The sequence below is a fragment of the Carassius gibelio genome, chromosome A18 (assembly GCF_023724105.1).
Source record: "Carassius gibelio isolate Cgi1373 ecotype wild population from Czech Republic chromosome A18, carGib1.2-hapl.c, whole genome shotgun sequence".
Taxonomy (NCBI): Eukaryota; Metazoa; Chordata; class Actinopteri; order Cypriniformes; family Cyprinidae; genus Carassius; species Carassius gibelio.
The window spans coordinates 2,412,281-2,439,132 of NC_068388.1; the positions used below are offsets into that span (position 1 = coordinate 2,412,281).

General features: G+C 36.4%; 2 protein-coding genes across 7 annotated transcripts in view; both read right to left on the bottom strand.

The window, feature by feature from the left end:
- gdpd4a (glycerophosphodiester phosphodiesterase domain containing 4a) overlaps positions 1-11,485 on the bottom strand; it is a 29,759-nt gene extending 18,274 nt beyond the window's left edge. For 2 of the 3 annotated variants that reach the window (XM_052531639.1, XM_052531637.1), the window contains exons 1-2: positions 7,396-7,549; positions 227-499 (exon numbers count right to left, since the gene is read on the bottom strand). In XM_052531639.1, coding sequence (XP_052387599.1) covers positions 227-409 — 183 coding nt within the window. In that variant the 5' untranslated portion in view covers positions 410-499; positions 7,396-7,549. Of the gene's footprint in view, positions 1-226; positions 500-7,395; positions 7,550-11,315 lie in introns of those variants that run through there. The other variant, XM_052531638.1, reaches the window with a different exon arrangement.
- A 3,867-nt stretch (positions 11,486-15,352) lies between these two features.
- pak1 (p21 protein (Cdc42/Rac)-activated kinase 1) overlaps positions 15,353-26,852 on the bottom strand; it is a 45,985-nt gene continuing 34,485 nt past the window's right edge. For all 4 annotated transcript variants that reach the window (XM_052532020.1, XM_052532021.1, XM_052532022.1 and 1 more), the window contains exons 8-15: positions 25,026-25,089; positions 24,888-24,936; positions 23,316-23,428; positions 20,901-21,018; positions 19,841-19,940; positions 19,337-19,533; positions 18,788-18,925; positions 15,353-16,465 (exon numbers count right to left, since the gene is read on the bottom strand). In XM_052532020.1, the coding sequence (XP_052387980.1) occupies positions 16,379-16,465; positions 18,788-18,925; positions 19,337-19,533; positions 19,841-19,940; positions 20,901-21,018; positions 23,316-23,428; positions 24,888-24,936; positions 25,026-25,089 (866 nt within the window). In that variant the 3' untranslated portion in view covers positions 15,353-16,378. The remainder of the gene's footprint in view (positions 16,466-18,787; positions 18,926-19,336; positions 19,534-19,840; positions 19,941-20,900; positions 21,019-23,315; positions 23,429-24,887; positions 24,937-25,025; positions 25,090-26,852) is intronic.

Genomic DNA, 26,852 nt, shown 5'->3' on the forward strand with positions numbered 1-26,852 from the left:
AACTGTAACTAAAATAAGGAACGTTATAAAGCAGAGTTATGTTGCGGTTCATATTTTTGTGCAACCCCGAGCCAGAAGCACACTGTGCTATGATGCTTCAGCATGCTGTCAGCTCACTAAAGCTTGCATGTAAACCATCGCCGCTGCATTCACTTCAGATAAGAATAAGGAAGTGTCAAAAGCAGTATGAGGTATTTTAAGCACTGTAATAATCATGTCTTCTCACCCGACTACAGCAGCATTCCCCCGGCTGGGCTTTGGCGCGCTGGTAGCGTCTCCACTGGCAGCCGTACAGGCCGGCCAGACAGGAGACAAACGGCTGGTGCTCATAGCGCTGCAGCAGCTGCCGCCGCACCACCTTTAGCTTCCCCAGCTTCAGTCTGGACAGGCTCACTGGAGAGCGGCCCATGGATCAGCCGCTCCCCTGCATGGAGCAGCCTGGAGCAGACGGATGGACAGGAACCGGAGGAGACGGATCAGGATCGGAGCTGGAGGAGATCTGCCAGAGACAAAGAGAGAGAGAGGTTGTGTTAACAATGCCTGCTGGGGAACAGTCTCTTATATTACACTGAACTCTATAGAATAATGCATTGAGCTACAGCCAGAGAAAAATGATCAGTCTTAACAATTTTTTTGGGTCATCTCTACTGCATCATGTTTCTTGAAAAAACGAGGCCGTTTACAAAAGACCTTCCAACAAACAATGCTCGCGACACAAATAAACTGCAATCCTATAGGGGCCTCCCTTGGGCCCCTGCACTGTCAGCACTCTCAGATCACAGATGGAGGTTGTTAGTGTGCAAACAGCATCTCGGATAATAAATCTGTAGATACTAAAATCTAGAGTTGAATGCGAGCTATTGACAGAGCTATAATGTTACAGTGAGTTGCTTAGCAACAAACAACCAATCAGAAACTAAACAATGCTTCCCTTATTAAATATTCATGATATATGTATAATAACAGAAACAGACAGACAGACAGGTATTTTAAAACAAAGGTTGTGAGGTTGTTGTACTTGTCTGATCAATATTATGAATGTCGTAAACATGCAAATAAGTACGTTAAAACAGGGTTTAGAAATGTACAGTACTGTATAAGAAATTAGTCATAATTGAAATTATGCATTCAGTTTATCAAAAGTGACATTTAAAATGTCTATTCCAAATAAATGCCATTAAATAATCCACCAAAAAAATATTGTATCACGGTTTCCACAATAATATTAAGCAAAAAACTGTTTGAAACACTGATAATAATCAGAAATGAGCAGCAAATCATCATATAAGAATGATTTCTGAAGATCATGTGACACTGAAGACTGGAGGAACGATGCTGAAAATACAGCTTCACATCACTGGAATAAATTACATTTTACAATGTATTCAAAAACAAAACAGTTATTTTAAATTTCAAAAATATTTCACAATATTACAGTTTTTACTTTATTTTTTAATTAAATAAAAAACAGCCATGGATAAGCATGAGACTTCAAACCAAATACCAAGTTATTGACCCATTTACTGTTGCATATCCATTCATCGTCTTTGTCCCCGACTGTGTGATCTGATCCGGGAATTCTGTTGAGAATAATGCCTGACCCGTCACTGATCTTCAGACAGACACGTCAGAGCCTCCCCTCACGGAGCAGCTAAACCGGTTAGCAGATATTAAGGTGACGGATTAGAGTAAAAACAGGAGAGAGGTTATCCAGAACGCTCACTGCTCAAGTTCACTCATGACAAGTCAAACAGAAACTGATAAACTCCAGCACCAAAGGATGTTGTGCATCTAAATCGGTTTATTCCAAGTGAGTCAGAACAGCATCTTGACCTTGTTTTCAAGTGACACCTCATCCTTTTAGAAAGCAGTGTACAGTCTGACCGGCTCCTCGTTCACGAGCACGCACTGAAAGCAGCATGTGTTCGCTTTAGGAGAGATGATCAATAACGAGATCACAGAACAGCACGTTTCATTTCACTCGGATGTCGTGGTGCGTTCAGTGTACAAAACACGTCTGAGCATCAGTCTGTGGCCTTTAAGGTTTGATGATCAGTGGAGCCAGAGACGTCCTTGACTTTGTGTAGGTCAATGTTGAGGACGGCTTTAATAAGAATACCTGCACTTAAGCCCCGCCCCGACTGGCTGTTGTCATAGCGACTGTCTGAAACCTGGCAGCGTTGATCTATCAAACCAACAAGAGACATTTATTGTGTTTTACTGCAAGTCCAAAAATAGTTTATTTATATATGTCGACAAGAATTTTACTGAGACACAATATTGCTTGAAATCTTAAGACATCTATTTTAACAGAATAAATCAAGAAACTAAGTATTTCTTATGAAGAGAAATTACTTTTTGCATCACATCGTAAGGAATAAAAGATACCCAGTCATTCACTTTTATGCACGTCAGGCATAATTTCCTAAATGGTAAAATGTGATTTTGTAAGATATCCATAATACAGATAACAGATGAAAACTTTTGATGAGTTTTGCATGGTGGGTCGCATAAAAAAAAAAAAAAAAAAAAAAACACACACTGAAATCTGTTCTCAGCCAGAAGAATATGACTTACCATTAATAAAACACTGTTGTTTGACTGACAGATATTGCCAACACCCATTTATTAACTCAAACAGCAGTCTGTGAACAGCTGCACATCTGAAAACACAATTACAGTCTACTGCAAAAAAAATAAAAAAATATTCTATAGTAAAAATATTACAATCGATTATTATATGTATTATTTACATTTTTTATTCTACTGTACTATATTTAAATATATAATATAAATAGTTTATTGCAATATGCTTTATGCACTATATACTAAAACCTTTGACACAGAGAGGACACGGTTAAGTTTGTTATCTAAACTTTATGGGTGCAGCCTATTGCGATTTTCTGGACTTGAACACAGACTTATAGATTGGCATGAGGTTAAACAGTGTTTAGATCAGCCCTTCCTGTCTTCTCATTATCTATTAGAAGATCATGTCAACTTTACTGCAACCCATGATGCACAGCACCACAACATAAAGCCAATTTCCTCATTACAATGAGTTTCAAAGACATATGAAACTATACACAGCCTTGTGTGTCAAAACCCTGTTGAAAAGTGTTCATTTGACAATATCATTTTTTTGTCATGCCCTTAGACCTAGAAATATGCCACGATGTCACAATAAAACATTTTCCTCGCCTATCTAGCATGCAAAATAGCTTCAGCTGAAATGACACTGTAAAAGTGCCATAATGCAATAAAACAACTGATGATTTCAACTTTAGGCCAACAGTCAAATGACAAACCGATCTCACTCCAATATCCACTACTGATGTAATACAAAATACATTAACGAGAGCCTCCCTGATGGAAATGCTTTTGGGTTTTGTGTATGAGGTCACAAGTCTTTAATATTGAATGCTTTGGGGAGATTGAGATGTGGTGTCTAATTAAAGAGAGTAAAAGCATTCTCACGCACCATCGCAGCAGAGAGAGGCTGTGCTTCACACTCACCGAGGCACAACGCTTTGTTTAGACATAAATAAACAATGCACACTAATAATGGCAACCGTTAGCAGCAGCAGGACTATTGTTCATTCTTGCCCTCAATCCCTCCATGCACTCTGTGTCTAAGCCTCCACATTCAGCTCAATAAAACGCTTTACTGACAAGACACTGGAGAAAAGCACTGCCAGTTTTCTAATATTATGATTTAATGTAGTTTTATTTATTTCATTTACACCAATTCAAGGTATACATTTCATCAGCTCATGCATTCCAAGGGAATTTACCCCCAATCTTGACATTGCTAGCGTCACACTTTTATAGGTGTTGAATCTTACTGTTCTGTTTCAGGGTTCAAGTTGTTTCTAGGATTGTTGCTAGGCAGTTGCTAGGGTGAATATGTTTGCTGCAAGGTGGTTACTAGGATGTGTTGGGTTGTAGTTAGGTGGTCATTGGATGTTTTGAGTTGATGCTATAATAGGTGGTTTGTAGTGTGTTTCGGGTTGTTGCTTGGGGTTACAAGGATGTTTTGGGTAGTTGCTAGGTGGTTACAGGGGTGTTTTTGGTTGTTCCTTCCTACAGTAGGAGGTTGCTAGGGTGCTTTGGGTGTTGATATGTGGCTACTAGGTTTTTTTTGGTTGTTGCTACAGTAAGAGGTTGCTAAGGTGATTGCTAGGGGTTCTGGGCTGTTGCTAGGTGATTTCCAGGATTTTTTTTGGGGTTGTCGCTAGGTGGTTACTATGGTGTTTAGGGTTGTCGCAAGGTGGTTACTAGGATGTTTATGGTTGTTGCTAGGTGGTTACTAGGATATTTTGGATATCCTTAAGGTAACCACTGCATGTTTTGAGTTGTTGGTCTAGTAGGTGGTTGCTAAGGTGCTGTGTGTTGTTGGTTCAGTAGGTGATTACTAGTGTGTTTTGGATTGCTGCTAAAGTATATGGTTGCTAGGGTGCTTTTGGCTGTTGCTAGATGGATGATAGCCTAGAGGTGGTTACTAGGGTATTTTGCGTTGTTGCTACAGTAAGTGGTTACTAAGGTGTGTTGGGTTGTTGCTACAGTAAGTGGTTACTAGGGTGTGTTGGGTTGTTGCTAAAGTAAGTGGTTACTAGGGTGTTTTGGGTTGTTGCTACAGTAAGTGGTTACTAGGGTGTTTTGGGTTGTTGCTACAGTAAGTGGTTACTAGGGTGTTTTGGGTTGTTGCTACAGTAAGTGGTTACTAGGGTGTTTTGGGTTGTTGCTACAGTAAGTGGTTACTAGGGTGTTTTGGGTTGTTGCTACAGTAAGTGGTTACTAGGGTGTTTTGGGTTGTTGCTACAGTAAGTGGTTACTAGGGTGTTTTGGGTTGTCGCTACAGTAAGTGGTTACTAGGGTGTTTTGGGTTGTCGCTACAGTAAGTGGTTACTAGGGTGTGTTGGGTTGTCGCTACAGTAAGTGGTTACTAGGGTGTTTTGGGTATTGCTACAGTAAGTGGTTACTAAGGTGTGTTAGGTTGTTGCTACAGTAAGTGGTTACTAGGGTGTTTTGGGTATTGCTACAGTAAGTGGTTACTAGTAGGGGTGCTCCGATCACGATCGGCCGATCGTTAATGCGCATCTCGTCAGTAAAGCCGGTTCTCTAATCAGCGGTTAATTCCATCAGGTGCGTGATTTCACATAGAGCAGCCTTTACTACACAGAGCCGCTGTTAATAGAGAAGATGCGCCAATAAACGCTGAAAATTAACGTGATTTACGCATCTTCTCTATTAACAACGGCTCTGTGTAGTAACAGGTGCTCTATGTGAAATCATGCACCTGATGGAATTAACCGCTGATTAGAAAACCGGCTTTACTGACGAGATGCGCATAACGATCGGCCGATCGTGATCGGAGCACCCCTAGTTACTAGGGTGTTTTGGGTTGTTGCTACAGTAAGTGGTTACTAGGGTGTTTTGGGTATTGCTACAGTAAGTGGTTACTAGGGTGTTTTGGGTATTGCTACAGTAAGTGGTTACTAGTGTGTGTTGGGTTGTCGCTAAAGTAAGTGGTTACTAGGGTGTTTTGGGTTGTCGCTACAGTAAATGGTTACTAGGGTGTTTTGGGTTGTCGCTACAGTAAGTGGTTACCAGTGTGTTTTGGGTTGTCGCTACAGTAAGTGGTTACTAGGGTGTGTTGGGTTGTCGCTAAAGTAAGTGGTTACTAGGGTGTTTTGGGTTGTCGCTACAGTAAGTGGTTACTAGGGTGTGTTGGGTTGTCGCTACAGTAAGTGGTTACTAGGGTGTTTTGGGTTGTCGCTACAGTAAGTGGTTACTAGGGTGTTTTGAGTTGTCGCTACAGTAAGTGGTTACTAGGGTGTGTTGGGTTGTCGCTACAGTAAGTGGTTACTAGGGTGTTTTGGGTTGTCGCTACAGTAAGTGGTTACTAGGGTGCTTTGGGTTGTCGCTACAGTATGTGGTTACTAGGGTGTGTTGGGTTGTCGCTACAGTAAGTGGTTACTAGGGCGTTTTGGGTTGTCGCTACAGTAAGTGGTTACTAGGGTGTGTTGGGTTGTCGCTACAGTAAGTGGTTACTAGGGTGTTTTGGGTTGTCGCTACAGTAAGTGGTTACTAGGGTGTGTTGGGTTGTCGCTACAGTAAGTGGTTACTAGGGTGTTTTGGGTTGTCGCTACAGTATGTGGTTACTAGGGTGTGTTGGGTTGTCGCTACAGTAAGTGGTTACTAGGGTGTGTTGGGTTGTCGCTACAGTAAGTGGTTACTAGGGTGTTTTGGGTATTGCTACAGTAAGTGGTTACTAGGGTGTGTTGGGTTGTCGCTACAGTAAGTGGTTACTAGGGTGTTTTGAGTTGTCGCTACAGTAAGTGGTTACTAGGGTGTTTTGAGTTGTTGCTACAGTAAGTGGTTACTAGGGTGTTTTGGGTTGTTGCTACAGTAAGTGGTTACTAGGGTGTTTTGGGTTGTTGCTACAGTACTAGGGTGTTTTGGGTATTGCTACAGTAAGTGGTTGCTAAGGATTTTTGGGTTGTTGCTAGGCGGCGACATACTAGCCACATGGTTTGAGGTATCTTTAGTGTCAGCAGTGAAGCAGGTCCAGTTTCATGATATTGAGAGTTACAGGTGTACTCAAATCACTAACTCAAAGTATGAGCACTAGTAAAAGTCATGCTTGCTTTAGTTGACTTAGCAAAAGGGAAAGAATAAAAGGAATAAATCCTGTTAATACTATTAACCTGAACTCTCTCTCTCTCTCTCTCTCTCTTACACACACACCATTACTTAACTATATCTGTATAAAGAAGGAAACGACCTATTCGACCACGAACAGAAACACACAATCCTCTTACCATCCGCACGTCAAACCTAATGCTAATCCGAATTAAAAACAACACAAACATATGCATGAGATCTCTCATTCTGGCTGCTTAGACAAGTTTTGTGATTGTGAAAATAGATTATAAAACCTAGTGATGATAACAAAAGGCTGGTACTTTACACTATGGAACTGAATGATTACCATATTTATATACGATAGTAGTACTAATACGATAATTAACAAGTCTAAAACAAGGTATTAGTATGGATATTATTATTATTATTCAATTTTTAAATAAATCTAACATCCAACAGCTTGAAATTTCGCTCCAGTTTCCACTGTAGGAATGAAGCTTTCAACAGACTAAACTGAACACTCACTCACTCACTTTTGTTGTCACTGTATTTCCAGAAGCGTCTGAACAATGTAATATAACAGGTCTCTTCAGTGTTCACTCTTCAGTCGTTTATTTGCTTCGACAATAAACACCTGACGACTGACACAGCAACATGAGTTGTTCGAGTAACAGTGATATGTTAATAGCTTACACAGCATCGCCAAAGTACCAATCACCGAGAAAAGCGTGTACATGTTTGACTCACCAATCGTTCAGCGGCTATTGGAGGGTTTATCGATCATCTGCTGTATCGGAGGATAAGAGCAGCTCCGTATCGCTCTGTGTCTCTGTGTTTGTGAACAGCAGCTGCTCCCGAACACCTGTTACTCACAAACTCCTCCCCCTTCTCTCTCTCTCTCTCTCTCTCTCTCTCTCAAGCACCAATTTGCATACTTTCTAAGTTTAGGGGTTTTATTGATAGGCGTGTTTAATATTTTCCTGTAAATCTAAGGTTTATTATTTAATTTGAAAAATAAAATAAAATAATAATATTTATATTTAAAAGTGGGATTAAAGATTTACAATTTGTCCATGTATGCATTTAAAATGTGACTTTTTAAATGTTACTGTACAATTTTTGGAAATGCATATGCATCTTAGGTGAATTTCAGAAAAACGATACTGTTTTTTGTCTCTAAATCAGTTAAAAGTGTCCCTTTTTTTTTTTTTTTTTTTTTTTTTTTTTTTTTTGTAAACTGTCGCATTGGATTAAAATGAACAACTTCAATTTACCCTTATCCTACATTTATGAAAACCACTCGTCTTAAGAACACAGTTCAACCTTTTACTCACCTTTTAGGCTACTTTTAAATGTTTCATTGTTTGTTTAAATGTAGCTGTTTGTATCTGCGAAATTATTTGAGTAATCAAAATTATTTAAACAAGCATAGGTTTTTGTTGTTGTTTTTATTTCAGGTCAAAAGAAAAATCTAGAGTGAAAACGACTTAAAAAGAAAAAAACAGTGACCATTTGATTGTTGAATACTAAACTCTAATTGTTTGTGTTGTTGTTGTCTTGAGCAAAAAATAATGTAATTAAATACTGAATTAAAAAAATGGATGATTTGATTGTTGAATACTGTTTTCTAGTTCTAGTTTCCAAAATAAAATAAAATAATTTTCCATTTTAGGCAAAAACAGTATGACTAAAATAACCAAGACAAAAACAGACTTCCAAGTACACTGCAGTCATTCAGTCGCATTCTGGTTTAGCTGCATATGGGTCATGTTGGTAATGTTAAGCTGGACATTTGCATTTCATTCTCCAGCGGGTCAATCCTGAAGGAAACTGGTCTTATTTTCTGGAAAATAAAAAACAGGCTTAGAAGTGAGAGGCTGAATAATTGCAGACCCAGTGAGTCATTTCTATAAACCCTGTGTGTGTGCACCTCTGTTTGTGAAAAGCTCTCCAGCTTTACCTCTCTCTCAGATCCAGCGGCTTGAATTCATAATTTGTTTATGACGTAGCTCAGCTGTGACGCAGAAACTTTCATTTCTCCCATATTTGCTCTGTAATCTGCATATGAGACTGCAGTGCGCTCACCGCAAACCGCTTCCTCATTTGCCTGTTCACATCATCTGTTATGACATGGATTAGATGGCTTTGAATACAGACCTCAATTCCTATTTTATAAATTCACATCTGTGCTTTATGCACAGAAATCTGTGGTTTATTGAGGGGCAATGGGAAATAAACAGTGAAATTTAGCTTGATTCAGTGAAATGGGATAAAAAAAATGATGCTTATTAAAGGAATAGTTCACCCCCCCCCCCCCCCCAAAAAAAAAATGTACTCACCTTCAGTCCATCCAAGATGTACAGTAGGTTTGTTGCTTCATGTGAGCAGATTCAGAGAAATGTAGAATTTCAACAGTTGCTCAGCGATGAATGCTCTGAAGTGAATGGGTGCCGTCAGAATGAGAGACCAGACAGCTGATAAAAACATAATCCACAAGTGATTCATACCACTCCAGTACAGCAATTAACATCTTGTGCAGCCATAAGCTGCATGTTTGTAAGCTGTTTGGACTGACGGCACCCATTCACTGCAGAGGATCCATTGGTGAGCAACTGATGAAATGCTCTTTGTTTCTCTGAATCTGTTCACATGAAGGAACAAACGGACCTACATCTTGGATAGCGTGATGATGAGTATATTTTCAGCATGAATCAACAAAGACCATACATTATTTTTCTACTCATACCATTTGTTGTGTCACCAATGTATAGATGCACAGCTCAATGTGTCTGGTCGCATACAGTAGCTCTAATATGACAGCTACAGCGATGGCAACTGATCAAAATTGATCTAGATTGTAGGGTGTGAGCTCACTTAATTACATAGTAACGTAGTGGCAATGGCATCGAGCTAGAAAAGCTCTGCAGTCCAATGTAGCATTGCCTGGAAACACAAGAGCTGCATAGATCACAATCCCATGCCCTTGAATGTGCCACTTAACCCCGCGTGTCTCTGCTGGGGCCAACCTGTGATTAATACATGGCAAGGCACTCGCGACAGACACCTTCTGCGAAAGTAGCCAATAACTGCACACATTACATCATTCAGGAGTTCCCCTGCAGGTCAATGTATGAACTGACGAGGGTAAACACCTCACTGCAGCCAAATGAATCAGAGACACAACTTTTGTGCATTTGAATGGTTTTACCTCTTATTATAAACCAAACAAGAGCCATGACAAAGTTCACACTAAATAGGAACTGTATATGCAATTTCAGTATTTTATATATAAAGCTAAACATATTCCATATATAGAGATAGATAAAAATATGGATGGATAGATATTCACATGCTTACATATTTACATAATGGATGGATGGGTCGATGGATGGAAAGATATTCACATGTTTACATATTTATATGTTAGATAGATCTATTGATAGATAACATTTTGCATAAATAATATGAATCAATTCTGCTATTTTTACAATCATATGTCATACACTCTGGATAAAAGCATTTTCCAAACAAATAAACAATAATAAAATAATATACAAAAAAATCGAAATGCTGTATGTGAGTGTGAAGGTGAGAGATGAATGGCTGCGTGCGTCACTGTGAGCTCAATAGTCTCTGCCCTTAGAATGGAGTAACATTGATAAAGAATAATCGGAGGGAGCAGGCAGTGCACTGGTGTATTCCTCCTTTATGAAAACCCTCCTACACTCATCAGCTGCTGACATGATGGATGGAGGTAACACACAGAACAAAGTTGGAGCAAAGAACGATGCAGTTATCTTGACTCATACTGTACCCTCATAAAAACTGAACTTTTGTGTATGAGCATATTCAAAAATTACATATTAAGTCAACATTCATTCATATACTGTACATGTTTCATACAGCAAAAAAAAAAAAAAATTCTGGCCAAGATATATTTAACAAATTTCAAGCGCAAGAAAATACCTTTTCAATCACACAGTAGCTTGCATTTAGATTTTATGCATGATTTTTATATATATATATATATATATATATATATATATATATATATATATATATATATATATATTGCTATATGTTCAACAAATAAAATTAGCTGTCCATAACAAATAAAGTTTTTCTTCAAATGTGGCATACATGTTAATATCATTGGATTGATATACAGTATATAGACGGCAAAATTCATTTTTACATCCCTTTATATATGTATATACACAAATTCAAAACTTATAAACTGCATATTAAACATGCGTGTTCACTACTGGTGCACAATGTGGAAATACTTAATTTTACAGTGCCAATTATAACATGATGCTATTCTTAATTACTATAGCAACAGCAATATGAAACATCTCTACTTCAATGAAATACACAGTAGAATAAAGTGTGACGGACATTGCAGCTCAACACTGATAGACAATCCTACCTGAGTGCAAACTAATGAACAAATTAATTAACATGAAACATGTTAAATATAGCATATAATTAAAGCAAGCAACAGCTATTCATGGTCAAACAGTTGTTTATATTGCAATTAATAAACACTGCATATGTGCAACATATACACTACTGTATAATATAAAGTGCAAGCAAACGCTGCATATGCAGCATTCATATAGAGTGTAAACCCGCAGTTATGAAATGAAACAGTATGAAAGACTCACCTGTGTGTGTCTGTGATGTTGCAGTGTTTCAGAGTGAAGGCAATCTGTGCTGCAGTGAGCGCATCTGTGCACGCTCACAATACGCTGTCTGTGACGGATGAAGACACATGCACCGTTACTGACGTGTGAAGCTGCGAGTCCATGCTGAAGGTTTCACATTACCGCAGTGTTGCGACTGCCTGACTGCAGTGCTGCTGATGCAGTGAGCTCAAGGGTATCGATCACTGTTATGTAATTCAGCTCTCATAGCGCAGAACGAGAAACAAGATTTTGGTGTTGATTAACCCTCTGGCATTGTATGTTTCTGATGCATACATAATTCATGGTGTTACCTTATAATCCTTCATTACAGTGCATTATATTTAGTCCCAAATAATTTTTATCTAATTTATAATGCATTATGTTTATCTGTTCATGGTTTGCCTCTGCAGTGAATGGGTGCCGTCAGAATGAGAGGACATTTTTTTTACTCCAAACCGTTGTTTCCAGCCAAAATAGGAGTCAGATATGTGGGTGGATTCTGATGTGAGAGACAATAGAAAATTGACTTAACATTGAATACGTAGCATTATTATGGATTATGGACTCGCATTTTAGCCAGAAGTGAAGATTTGAAGATAAAAACGTCTTACTGATGGATTTGTTTCTTACAAACATGCAGTTTTAGCTTCAAAAGGCATTACTTGCTCGACTGCAGTGGATTATTTGTGGATTATTGTGATGTTTTTATCAGCTGCTTGGACTCTCATTCTGACGGCACCCATTGACTGCAGAGCAAATGATGGAATGCTAATTACTACAAATCTGTTACCATAAAGAAACCAACTTGTCTACATCTTGGATGGCCTGAGGAAAGAAAATTTTCATCAAAAGTCTAGATTTCCATGACTGTCACCAGTATATGTGATATATAAATAACAATATGTGGTTTGGTGGCTTTTTAGCTTTCAGAAACAGATTTATATTTTCTCATAAAAAGAGCTGCCTGTTGAACTCACATGTTTTGAAAGGATTCCCGAATGCTCTTTCTAGTTAATGAACAAATCATGCATGAATTAACTTTAATTCAATGCATTAAACTCAATGGAGTGTTTGGCTTTTCTTCCTTATTCATGATTCATTTTGAGGAATGTGTACAGTATATGTTTCCACATCCAGTACTTCACAGTAAACGCTTGCACAACCTGAATGTTCACCTCTGCACTGAAAACTGTCCGTGTTTGGAATATAAACACCTCATCCCGTCATCCTGATTTACAAAAATACAGTGCTTCTAGTCTCATTTGAGCTGAAAAGGCTCCATTCATGATGCTCAACTTAGTTATTGAAAGGTCTGGAAACGTCAGTGTTTCAGTCCAAAACTAAATACAGCACTTTGATTTAATTTTGGCATAACTTTGATGAAACGTCTGGACCTTAATCATTTAACTTTGATTAAGATTATTCTATATAGACACAAAGAATGCTTTTAAGTCATTATTACTACCTGTCACTTAGCAGAAACATCAATGCAAATGCTTATACTTTTAAAAATAAAAAGTTCTTAATTGGCTTTGATGGTAACATGAATACTTTTTGTGGAATGGAAAGGTTAATAGATGTTAAAGGTTCTATCAAACCATCAACGTCAATAAAGAACCTTTATTTTTATGATTTTTAAGCGTTCCAACTAAAGCCCTTCGTAACAGAATATTTCACAGTTTCCATAATATAGTTTCATTATCTTAGAATCAGGATCAGGTTTTTGTTACATTGCGCCAAAGTTCCATGTTTTCTGTTACATGTTACATTGTATCAAAGTTCCATCTGAAAACATTCCAAAACGATCCAGAGCTCAAGATTCTTCCTCAAACCTTCACTGGAATCCTATCTTCCCAGTGTTGTGTGTGGCACTGGCAGATTTCCAAGCCGTTAAATGTCATCTCAGCAGTGCCTCGGAAATGAATGCACTGAGAATAAGGAGAGAGAAGCGACACGGGGGTGTTCCAGTCACTCCGTTACATAAACGCTCATGAGGACGGCTCTGCTGGGTTTCTACTTGACAGGTGATAAAAAACCACGCAGAGCCTTATTCTCTCCATGCAGCACTGCAGAGGAACACAATTAAACGCCCCTGGAGCAAACACACCATAGATTGCTTTAGAAAGTCATCAATGCCAAACATGCGAACAAATCTGCTGCATTACAAAACTAAGTATTAGCCATCCAGATTGGTCCAATCCACATCCCAAAATCCAAAACCCAAGCAGCTTAAACGTCTAAGAACATTAATAATCAGATTGTTTTTAAAAATAGACAATCTTCTCATTGATCGTTGGGTTAGAGATTTGCACGAGGCTTCATCTCGGTTCATTTTATGACTTGTAATGTTGTTTTCTCAGATTAGGATTATTAAATGCCATTTCATTGCATAATAATCCATCTCCTCTAAGAGAGACTATAAAAAGAAATGTTCACTATAAAGGGCTTTTCTCCGGTAATCATGCTTAAAAAGTGCAATTTTCATAGAAAAGGTTTTGTTAAGCTTCAAATACAATTAAAACGCATTGAAGGGAATGTTTAACTAAAAATGAGAACTCTCTTCATTTAATGGTCTTTATATTCTTCCAAACTTTCAAACTTGTTGTCATGTTTCAAAGAAGACAAAAGCATCCCTCACATGGTACTGTGTATGAACCATAAAAGTAGTTCAGATGATTCCTGTATTTTGGAAGTTTTGCAGCATGAAGCAGCAGATTTTCTGTGCAATGTCGCTTTTTGTGTTTCACAGAAGAAAATATGGATTTGGAACAACATGAGGGTGAGTAAAAGCCAGTTTTAAAATGAACTAATCCTTTCAGTCGAGTTATGCTCACAAATAGCCAGCCGTGGAAAGAACATTTTGTTCAAACACTGTAAGCACTGTGTTTTATAACAGTGAGCGGGTCTCTGTTGCTCTTTCCAGCTAATCATCTCAGAAGTGCGTAACGGAGGTACAGTAATCCTGAAAACACACTGAAATGAGAAGATGAATGCAAACCGAGGTTAAAACCTATATAAGCACATCTTAGTGAATAATAAGCAGAGTACAGAAACATACTTAAAAAAAAAAACAAGCACGGATGTTTAGTTTCAGGTCAACAGTGTCTGTTGGGAAGGGAAAATGAATTGCTGTATATAATTACAAAGAAAAACATTCCTCATTTCCAGAGTAAAGTCCAATTATCTTTCAGCTATATTAATAATGCAATTATATATTTTGTTTTGTGTTGAAATGTTTTTTTTTCATCTTTAAAAAAGAAAAAGAAAATCCTCATTAAATCTTCATTATGACTAACATTCAAGAAATAAATATGGTTAATATTTAAATCAAATTTTGTGTAAAAAAAAATATATTTTAACTTTTACCTATGATTCTAAAAAGTTATATAAATAAATAAATAAATACAAAAACAAATCCTCATTAGTTCCAGAGTACAGTCGAGTTTTAATCTAAGAAAAATTTATATAATAATATACATTTTTAAATCAAATTATGTAAAACTGTTTTAACTTTACCTTTATTTATGTCTTTTTTTTTATACTTATTTCCAGAGTAGTCCATTATAATCTCAAAAATGTATATGGTTATTTAATGAAAATTTTAAAATCTAAATTTGTGTTAAATATTTTAACATGTACCTATAATATAAAATAAAAATGTTGGTTAATTAATTTATTTATTTATAACATATTTTTATGTAAAAATGCTTTAACTTTTACCAATAATAATAATAATAATAATAATAATAAATCTATTTGCCCAGAGAACCATCCAGAAATAGATGAACCCCCCCAAAAAAATAAAATAAAATAAAATAATGTAACCACATTTTTTTTTGTTTTTTCACAATTTTCATTTCAAATCTTTGAATTCAATAGAAGTCAAACAAGAGATGAAAAGATCATAAGTTAATAATAATAATAAAAAAAGTTATTAAACACAAATGTCAAGTTGAGAGCATTGCATTTTGGGACACATTTAGCAACATTTACAAAAGATCACCTGGACACTGTAATTAATTCTGAAGTTTATTCGTCCCGTTTCAATTAAGAATTTTAATTAATCAAAAGGCCTTATAAAGAGATTAGGGTTCGCAGAAACACACTGATTGCTTACAGGAAAGATTTGCTTCTAAATAAACCCCATCAGGCCACTGAAAGAATCAAAATGGAAACAGATTGCATCTTCGTGTGTTGTGCTGTCTTCATTCGTCCTATTGTTCACGTCACAGTTTAAGGCCAAAGGGTCCGTGAACGTAAAATCAGAAGATTTCAATTCCATTAATGTTCGTAGCAAATGCAAAACACTGTAATGCAGCGATGTTTGGTTGAGATTCCCAAGTGTGGAGGAATTATGGGACAGAATGGACCTCAGGTGGTCGTTTCATCATCTGAGAAATGCAGTTTCTTCATGCACAGGCATCCTTCATAGTACCTTAATCAATAGTTTGTTGCAAATCATCATTTTTCAATATAAAAAAAAAATACATCAGACGAGATCTTTCTGTCGATCGCAGAACGAACATGTCAACACGTCGCAATCTCAGCTAATCTATGACCCGGCGAACACACACACACACTCTCACACACACACACACAGAAAATTTAAAAAACATTATCAAATAAACGAAAACCCCAACAAATACACACAAGAAAAATCTGTCAAGTTCCCATGAAAAGTAGATGACAGAAAAAAGCAACAGAAAAACTGACAGTGAGACCCAGAGAGAGTCAGCCAGGGGGAAATCCCCCATAATGCTTTGGGCCTGACACGCCGTGGCCCTTTGTTTCCAGTGATGTCATCATTCAGAGCCTTTTCGGTGACCACAGCAGTGAGCGCAGACGCCCCTCGGGCACTAAAACATCAGCAGTAGAGGGCGAGGGGCGGATGAACCCTCGGCACGAGAGCTCCTGAGCGGGACGAGAGAGACTGAGAGACAGATAGAGAGAGAGAGAGAGAGAGGGAGAGAGAGAGACGGCTGACAGGGAGCTCTGGGGGTCGGGGCGGAGGACTTGTGAGGCCGGGAGACGTCCTGTAGAGGCTAGCGGTTGTTTTTGGCCGCCTCTTTGGCTGCTATGATCAGCGGCGTGAGGCTGGACAGAGGCTTGGCCGCTTTCAGGAACTGGTGCTGCGGAGAGAGAGAGAGAGATAGAGACGGAGACGTCACTTCTGCTCACCGAGGCAGCATCGATTACATCAAAAATACAGTAAAATCTGTAAAATCCTGAAATATTATTACAATTTTAAACAGCCGTTTTCTATGTGAATATATTGTAAACTGTAATTTATTCCTGTGATTTCAAAGCTGAATTTTCAGCATCATTCCTCCAGTCTTCAGTGTCACATGATCTTCAGAAAACTTTCAGAAACTTTAAACATGATTTCTGATTATTAACTATCAGTGTTGAAAACAGTTGTGCTGCTTTTATTTTTTCAGGATTATTTACAGAATAGAAAGTTAAAAAGAAGAGCATTTATTTGAAATATAAATATTTTGTATCATTATTAATATCTTTACTGTTTTTTTTATATCAATTTAATGCATCCTTGCCGGAAAAATTGTTAATTTTATTCTTAAAAAAAGTATCATACTGACCCCAAACTTTTGAGCGGTAGTCTATATTAAGAAAATATTAATGTTTCAGTGCTCATCTGTTTCAGTGTCAGGTGCAATGCATTACTAAGTAATTAATTACTGGAATTTAATTACTTTTCCCTTTAAATGTAAGGGATTTAATAGAATTTAATTCCGGTTCCTTCTAATGTAATTGCATTAAAAACTGTACAAACTACAGAACAATTCTATTTAAAACAGAAGTGAATTTAATATCAAATTGTTACATCTAATGTTAAAATTAATGTTTTTAATTGTAACATTTTCTTTGGTCAGCTGAAGAATAATTTATGCAATTTTTATATGATTTTTTGAAAAAATTAAAAGATCTCTTATATAGGATAATATAGAATTAAAAAAAGTAATTACTAATAAGTAATTTAATGCAATGCTTTTTTAGAGAGTGTAATGAGTATGATAATCTAATTTCACTGTAGAAGATGTAATTAGTAGTGAGTAATTAATTGACCCAACACTCTTTATAATTTTCTTTACGGTCATTTTTGATCAATTTAATGTGTGATTGTTGAATAAGAGTATTAATTACTTTAAAAAGAAAAATCTTCCAGACCCCAAACTTTTCGTATATTGAGAAATAAATCCCTGGCTTAGTTAGCTGGAGAGTAAACTGTGAATTGAAGCTCTTGTTGTACTGAACCCTTTCTATTTTCTGCTCCGACTCACTCGGATGTCTCCGGTTTCCAACAGCTTTCCACATTATTTACACGAGTCTCTTTTAATGCACAACTGAGTCATATAACGCGTTACACAACCTCACTACTGAAGCTCAGATACTTTCAGCTCCTGGGCTTTTCTGGAAAGTTCTGGCAGCTTTATTCCAACCCAACAGATGTGAGTTTTCTAAATCAGATGTGTGTGTGGGAGAGACAGAAGGAGAGGCGCGATTATAGAGCAGAGACTGAATAATGCGCTCTGAATCACATCTAATAGCATTCGAGAGAATAGAAACTACACATCAAAAGCAGTTTGTTTTCTTCGATAAAATATTATAGAAACACATTGAATGAGTTTAAAACTACTTCAGGTATGCTGTCTGTGTTTCAAAACCTAGTGAGCTGACTACCTAGACAGCATGTTTAGTTTTGAACACTTAAACACTTCTTAGAGGTCCTAAGAATCAATTCTGAATTAATTAAATGCCTTTTTAAATAACTAAATATAATTATTAATACATACAATAAATAATAAATAACATAACATTTCAAATTGACAAATAAAAGTTAATTATTTTGTACATTTAAAGAAATTTAACAAAAATTAATTTACTGGAATGCACTTTTACACTTTAGAATTATTGTCATTTGCATTTCTTAATCCATTTTATAAGTCACTTTTCACTGATATACACTGATGCATTTCAGGTTTATTAAGGTTTATGTAATTATATATACACACACACACATACATATACATATGCATTGATACTGGCAGGTTTTTTTTTCTTGTAAGATTGACAAACCATTAATAACTTTAATAGGTTTACGAGGAAAATACTAAACGTACACACAGACACACAGACACAGACACACAGACACACGCGCAGACACACACACAGACATACGCAAACACACACACACACACACACACAGACACACACATACAGACAAACACACACACACACACACACACACAGATACAGACATACACACACACACAGACAAACATACACACACACAGACACATACACACACACACACAAGCACACACACACACAGACACACACTCATGGACACACTCACACACACAGACACACACACACACACACACACACAGATACACACTCACACACACACACACACACTCACACACACACACCTGTAAGAGCTCCTTGGCAGAGCCTCTCTTCTCCACGTCCATCTCCAGACAGCGGTTTAAGAAATCCCGAAACACGGAGGAGAGTTTCTCTGGGTTCTGCAGCTCCGGCGTTCCATTGGTGGCGATGAGATACAGAGCCTGGACCACAGCAGGGGTTAAAGGTCACACCCAACCCATCTACATTCAGCAGCAGTTCCATTCATTAAAAAAAGCCATTTGAAATTTTCGAGTGGATCCAACATCTAATGCAAAACTATACAAAAACATCCTAAATATATATAAATCTAATCATTATTGTTTGCCACAAATTAACCACAGGTCTGCCCACAAATAATTTTAGCAAATATATTAAGATAAAAGCCTTTAAAGCTGATGTTATATATATATATATATGTGTGTGTGTGTGTATAAACCCGTGGTTTTGGGACATGATGCCCTAAAGTACTGCAAAGAATACCATGATTCATAATATATATATTTATCTCACTCTTCTGAAATCTGTAGTGATAAGGTGCACATATAAGTGAGTTTGGATGTCTTTATTCTCACCCTCAGAGGGTTTTCGTTGAGGTACGGCGGTTCGCCCTCAATCATCTCGATAGCCATGATGCCCAGGGACCAGATGTCCACTTTGGGGCCGTAGGCTTTGCGGGTCACCACTTCTGGGGCCATCCAGTAGGGTGTCCCAACCATAGTGCTTCGCTTGTTCTGTTCAGGAGTGATCTGAGCGCAGAAGCCGAAATCAGCTGACAGAGAGACAGACAGACAGACAGGTTTAGACCATCTGGTGTTAGAAAAACTGAAAGCATATCAGCAGATGCAATGGACATAATCTGGACTCTTGCTCCCTCTACTGCTGAGAAAATATAAAATCACAAAGAAACACATACAGCATATCACATGTATGCTTGCTTTAAATCATTAGCAAAGCCATGGATGAGAAATGTGATCATTTAAACAGCGCTTGAGGCCAAGATTTAAATGTTTTGCAACCATGAAGAAAGAAAAACGGCAAGCAAAATTAGCAGAAAAATAGTTTCTGGTCAAACTCACTGAGTTTGACAGAGCCGTCCATGCCCAGGAGAATGTTGTCGCTCTTGATGTCTCTGTGAATGACCTGATTCGAGTGCAGAAACTCCAGCGCTTGGAGACACTGAGGAGTGAATGAAGCAAACTCAAACATGCACTTCACACAAACCACAGAATCCACTGCACACAAAGCTCACTTTTAATACTGCATTTATTAGTTTTATTTTGATATTTTTATTTCAATTTTAGTAATTGCCTAATTTTAGTACTTCAGCTTAATGTTAAGTATTATTTATACTTTTATTTTATTATTTATACTTTTATACTTATTATTTATACAGTATTATAGCATTTATTCATATTTTGAATTAGCTTTTAATTGTATATTTTCTTACATAAATGTTTAGTATTTTGTTAAGTGCTTTTGTTGTTTTATTAGCTTTTTATAGATATCTCTGTTTAGCTGTAATTTTTTTCAGTTTTAGTCATTTTGTTTTAGTAACTAATTTTAGTACTTAATCATACTGTTTAGTATAATTTATTCACTATTAAATTATTTATTAATATTTATTTTTATATTTTCATTTTATTGTAAACTTTCATTATGTGATTTTATTATTTCATTATGTGATTTTTTTATTTTTTTATTATCATGATTATTATCATTCTTATTTTAGATATTTTGCAATTAATATTTTATTTCAGCTTTTTTATTTCAGTAAATTACCAAAAATGACAAATACCCCAAGATTGCTGACTTCCCCAAAAAGATGATTATGAATATAGTTAAATTCAGTATATACTAAACTAAATAAATACTGCAGAAAATGGGAAGTCAATCAAATTACAAATGTGTGATTTCACTTAACATTTGTGTGTGCTGTGTATTATGCTTATTAAAGTAGTGTGTTGTAAAGTTAGCTAACATCAAAATCTATTGGAATTAACTTTGTGAGTTTTAAAGAAACTCCACTAATGAGTTCCTGAGTATGCAGAGTGTTCCAAATCATTCCCTTGTGAGGTTCCTTTTCACTGATGATACTCCCTTAGAAGACAGCAAGGCTTGGCTTTATTCCAGACTCACTTCCCGACAGACGGCGGCGATCTGCGCTTCATCCATACACGTCTCCGTCACCACATCCGTCAGGGAGCCTCCGGCCAGATACTCCATCACCACCCACAGTTCATCTCCCACCAGGTAACTACGGCAACAAGAGAGCATCGTCAACACACACCGCATCCCTGAGTGATGCAGCAGCATCGCCATGACAACAGGATCACTGGATGCTGCTGCCGTTATTAGTGCAGACGTGGAGAGATTCACCTCGGACACAGAAAAACACATCAGAGCCAGACATGATAACCCAAATACGTCTTTTTTTTTATTACAGACTAATTTTCATTGTATTTTCATTATCTTCAGAAACAAAATCGTTTAAGACCATTAGACTGTTTTTTAGAGAAAATATATTTTAAATAATTCATTATTATTTTTATTGATTATAATTTTAAATGTATTATTTTTCTTAAATAGTCAAGATAGTCAAGCAGATTTTGGAAAGCTTGGAATGTTTGTGCTTAAAACAAGAAAAAAGCAGTTTAAAATATACGAAAAATAGAAGAAAATATTAGTTTAGGATAAAATAAAAATTTTAAGAAAAAAAAAAAAAAATGAACTAGGAAAGAATATAACAGAAAATATATAAAAAAGAATATATATATATATATATATATATATATATATATATATATATATTAGGGGTGTAACGGTTCACAAAATTCACGGTTCGGTTCGATACGATACACTGATGTCACGGTTCGGTTCGGTTCGGTTCGATACGTTTTAGATACAGCAAAATGTAAAAACATCTCAACTTTTCAGAATGCCGCAAGCGCACCGCGGGTCATGTGACAAGAACCAACCAATCAGCTTCATCCTTTCCCGTAACAACGTTGAGAGCTCAGCCAAGATGAAGGATCAGCTGATCATAGTTGTATATGGATTGCAATTTTGAAATAAATTCAGTAGCAGAGCTACTGCAAGCGATTTTTAGAGCTGCAAATCCATTTATCCTTCGCTGAAATTTCCGCGTCTCATGGAGAGAGCACGTCATTGTTGCTTAGCAAAGACAGACGCCTCAGGAGAAAGACGCGCTTAGCGTTTTCCATGCGTTTTTAGGCACGATATGTGAACGGCCCCTAAGGCGCTCGCTCACTCAGCACGCGCTGAAGGCTCGTTGCAAAATGTCGAATGCATTTAACAGACCAGAAATATAAGATCCTAAAATAACCAACAGATCTGGTGTTTGGGTTGGATTCCCTGTAAGCTATAGTGTCTAAATGCTGCAGGGATAGTTTGCTGCGTGCATGTTTCTCCTTTTTTTCGTCTTTTCCCAGATAGTACTGACGCATATATCCCAGATATTCCCGCTGGTGTTTTTTTTTTTTTTTTTGTAATCCCGCTGGTGTACCCTGTCATGTTGCAGATGCGACATACCGTTGTTTTTTTATCCACCACTCTCTTGCCATCACCATTATAGCTTAAAGGGAATCCAAAGTGCACCCAAACACCAGACCTGTTGGTTATTGGAGGATCTTCTCATTTCTAGTCTGTTAAACGCATTGGCTATTTTGCAACGAGCCTTCAGCGCGTACTGAGTGAGCGAGCGCCTGCTGAGTAGCCTAACATAAACATATAAGATGGTGTTTTTTTCTTCTTCGGGAGTGTCAGGGGCGTTGCCTGTTACGTTGTTTGGGTTATTGGGCTACCTTGTTGAACGCATATCTCTATATATTTCTTTCACTCTCTCTTTTTTTTTTTCAAATATAATTAATTACTCCAACGAACCGTTCGGTATACATAATGCGTACCGCGTACCGAACCGAAAGCGTCGTACCGAACGGTTCAATACGAATACGCGTATCGTTACACCCCTAATATATATATATATAAACTAAATTAACAAAAAAACAAATGAAAAATAAAATAAAACATAACATTAAAAAAGAAAAGAAAAAAGAAAAGAAAAAGAAAATGTAATGCAAAAGAAAATAAAAAAAATGGAAATATAACATAGAAAAGTAAAAGAAAACAACAAGAAGTAAAAGAAAATATATAAAATAATAAATGGAAAATAACAAAAAACAATGCAAAAAAGAAAACATAACATTAAAAAATAAAACAAAAAGAAAAGAAAAGATAATGCAAAAGAAAAATATTACCAAATATTAGGAAAATATAATATAGAAAAATAAAAGAAAACAACAAGAAGTAAAATAAAATATATAAAATAATAAATGAAAAACAATGCAAAAAAAAAGATAATATAACTTTAAAAATAATGAAAGAATATAAGAGAATAGAACTTAAAAATAGACCTAAAAATATGAAAATATAATTGAGAAAAAAATAAAAATAAACCGGAACATGTGGCACAGGAATGTACAGGAAAACAGGAAAAAATACAGATTAGGAAAAATCTGAATCTATTAAACTGACCTGTCCAGGTAATTGACGATGTTGGGGTTCTTGTTTTCCCTCATCACTAAGATCTCGTTGATGATCAGCTCTTTCTTGGGCTGCTGCTGCAGATTCATCTGTTTGATGGCCACCTGAGAGAACAAACATCCGAGTCAAAGCTTTTAGACTCACTGGATGATGATGCTTTGGCTCCATCTCTCCATTAACATGCGTGAGGACTGGTTTGAGATTAGCTGTGTGTGTGTGTGCGGGTTCAGTCATCAGATCAATATCCTACACCGTTACCCTCCTGCATCTCCTGATTCACTGGTATCGATCAGTGAGAGCGGTGAAGTCTCCGTCAGAGGCAGGTTAATGATGACGAGAGCTGCCCTCTATTAACCTGGAGATCATGTGACACTGTAAAGACTGTCCATATCTCCAACGCTGGGATAAGTGTTCTCCAAATGCTGCCAAATGGCATATTTACCATGCAATTTCAGAAAATAATAGCAACAACAGCTAAAGCTAACAGAGAAGGTGTTTGGGTGGTAGAAGGACATCGATTGGAAGCAATTGCTTCTTTATAAAATGTTGGTTTCTTACTGGACTGCCTTCCAATAGTGCATGCAAGTTATTTAAAATTATATAATGTATAACACGTAAAACACAACACATATCATTTTAGTAGTAGTAAATCATTTTACTTTTTATGCATGAGCTAATGCTGCTTTGACACCCATTAGGATGTATAAAATCTGATCCTGGAGCACAAAAGCAGTCTGAAGTCTCTGGGGTATATTTGTAGCAATAACCAAAAAAAAAAAAAAAAAAAACACTGTATTGGTCAAAATTATTGATTTTTCTTTTATAGCAAAAACCATTAGGATATTAAGTAAAGATCATGTTCCATGAAGATATTTTGTAAATTTCCTATCATAAATATATCAAAACTTATTTTTTATTAATAATATGCATTGCTAAGAATTCATTTGGACAACTTTAAAGACGATTTTCTCAATATATTTTTTATTTGCACCCTCAGATTCCAGATTTTCAAATAGTTGTATCTCGGCCAATATTGTCTGATCCTAATAAACCATACATCAATGAAAAGATTATTTATTCAACTTTCAGATGATGTATAAATCTAAATTTGGAAAAATTTACACTTAAGAGATACACATATATATATATATATATATATATATATATATATATATATATATATATTTTATATATATATACTATTTTAATAATGGTATTATTTGTATTAGCAGTAGTTAAAAAAAAATGCTGTTTATATTTTATTATCATTTACTGCAGTAAGAAACAACATTTTTAAGAAGTTCACATAATAAAACAATATTCTCTGAATATATTCTCTTATTATTTCATACAATATGTCGTTTAACTCAATAACCCTATGAGCTACAATAACAGAGATGCTTATCTTATAGTGGAGTTTTGTAAGTATTGATCTCATGATATTCTATATTAAGCATTACATTTGTCGGCTGAACATGATTTAATGCATGCAATACGTCATGCATGTGCTGAACGCCTGTCTGGTGTCACGCTGCAGATGAGAACCCTGTCAGTGGCTCTCACCTCTTGTCCCGTGGCGACGTCTATGGCTGTGTAGACCGTTCCAGACGCCCTGATGAGGGAAGCAAATAGAGATCAGGATGATTGTTTGAAGACGGTGGGATCTGGCACAAATAAGACGACCTCAATCATGAAACTCACCCCTGGCCAATCTTCTCAAATCGCGTGTACTTCTTCTTCGGGTCGCCCACACTGACTATACTTCCTGCGGAGTGGAGGTCACATCTTATTTTAGGAAAAACAAAACCCCACAAAAAATGAAAACTTAAGAGACAGAGATGATGGAGGGAGGAAAAGCCAGCCGTTTAACAGACAACAGAAAAGAAATGAGAACAGTGTTTCAGGATTGTGAGAGAGCTCCAAGACAAATCGGTTTTATAATCAATATAGGGATATATCCTTATGGCGTAAATAAACTGGAGATCAGATGGAGATTAATTTTTAAACCAGACAAAATAAAAGCTCAAAACTAGGCTAGACTGCTTTACAATGGTGCATGCATGATTAAAAATGAACAATTATATATATATATACACCAACAAACACACACATTACATATAAAATATTATACTGCAAATAATTTAACAAAATAGAGTTACTGAAATGCAAAAATACAATAAAATGTAATACTTTTATTTTATTGCAATAAAAAAACAGTGCAAAAGTTGATTTTAAGTTTATAAGGAAAAAACTTCTTATGCAAATATATATTTTACTTTCCAGATTATATTTATAAAAAGTTATGTTTATGTTCATATTTCCTTTGACATCTGATCTAATCTCCTCTGGAAGTGAGATCAGACACATGCTGTGAAGGAAAGCACACGGTCGTTTCCAGTAAAAACATGTTGAGCAATGAGAGCGACGGGGAAGAAAAGACCTCTAAACCCTTAGGACAAGACAGATGGAAAACACAGGGAGGAAGAAGGCCGAGGTCTGATCATTCAGGGAAAGACAGGAACGTCTTCAGCTTGATGTGTAACCCGGCAGCTATTGTTTTAAATGGTGGATGCCAAATCTTTGGCCAAGAAGGGCCTGGAGTGACAGAGACACACTGGATGACTGCAGCAGCATCCCGTTCTTACCAGCAGAGGACGATCTGAGCACGTCTGGAGCGCATGGGGTTTTTAATAAGACACAGGTTCTTAGAAAGTCATGCATCTCTAGAACAGCTCAAACTAAATGACTGGGAATCATTTCATGCTAAATCATAACATATGCATGTAAAACAAAAACAATAACGACCATAAAATAAGGCAACAGACAAGCGAAAAATAAAATAAAATAAGCATAGCATGAACACTCAATCACGAGATAGAAGCGGGTTTGAATTCTTTAAAAAAATAAATACATTATACATATTTAATATGTCAGGAATAATGTGCAGTCAGCCGGTCGTTAACATAAACCTTGAACATGTGATCTGGGGTTTATTTAGCAATAATCTCTCGCTGACTGCTTATTACAGGGCTACTTACTAAATAGATAAATAACTGGATATGAAATAGTGATGTGTATGTAAATTATCATCACATAGGAAAAAGAGACCTGAAGAGAGAATAGCACAGCTGTGCCTTGGATGGATTAAATACAATGGATCTATATAAATATATATATAATATAAATGCATCATTAATACATATTTTATAATTGTTATCTATCATTGTTTTGAATACACGAATCTGAATTGTAGGGTTGGAAAGAAGCATCTTTTGCTCACTAAGGCTGCATTTATTTTATACAAAATGCTGTAAAAATAGTACAAATTATGATATATTATTATAAATTAAAATAAGTGTTTTCTATTGCATATATATTGTAAGATGTATTTATTTCTGTGATGCGCAGCTGTATTTTCAGCATCATTCCTCCAGTCTTCAGTGTCACATGATCTTCAGTATCAATATAATGCATCTCTGCTGAATAAGCATTAAATTATTATAAACAAAAATGATAGTAATCTTACTG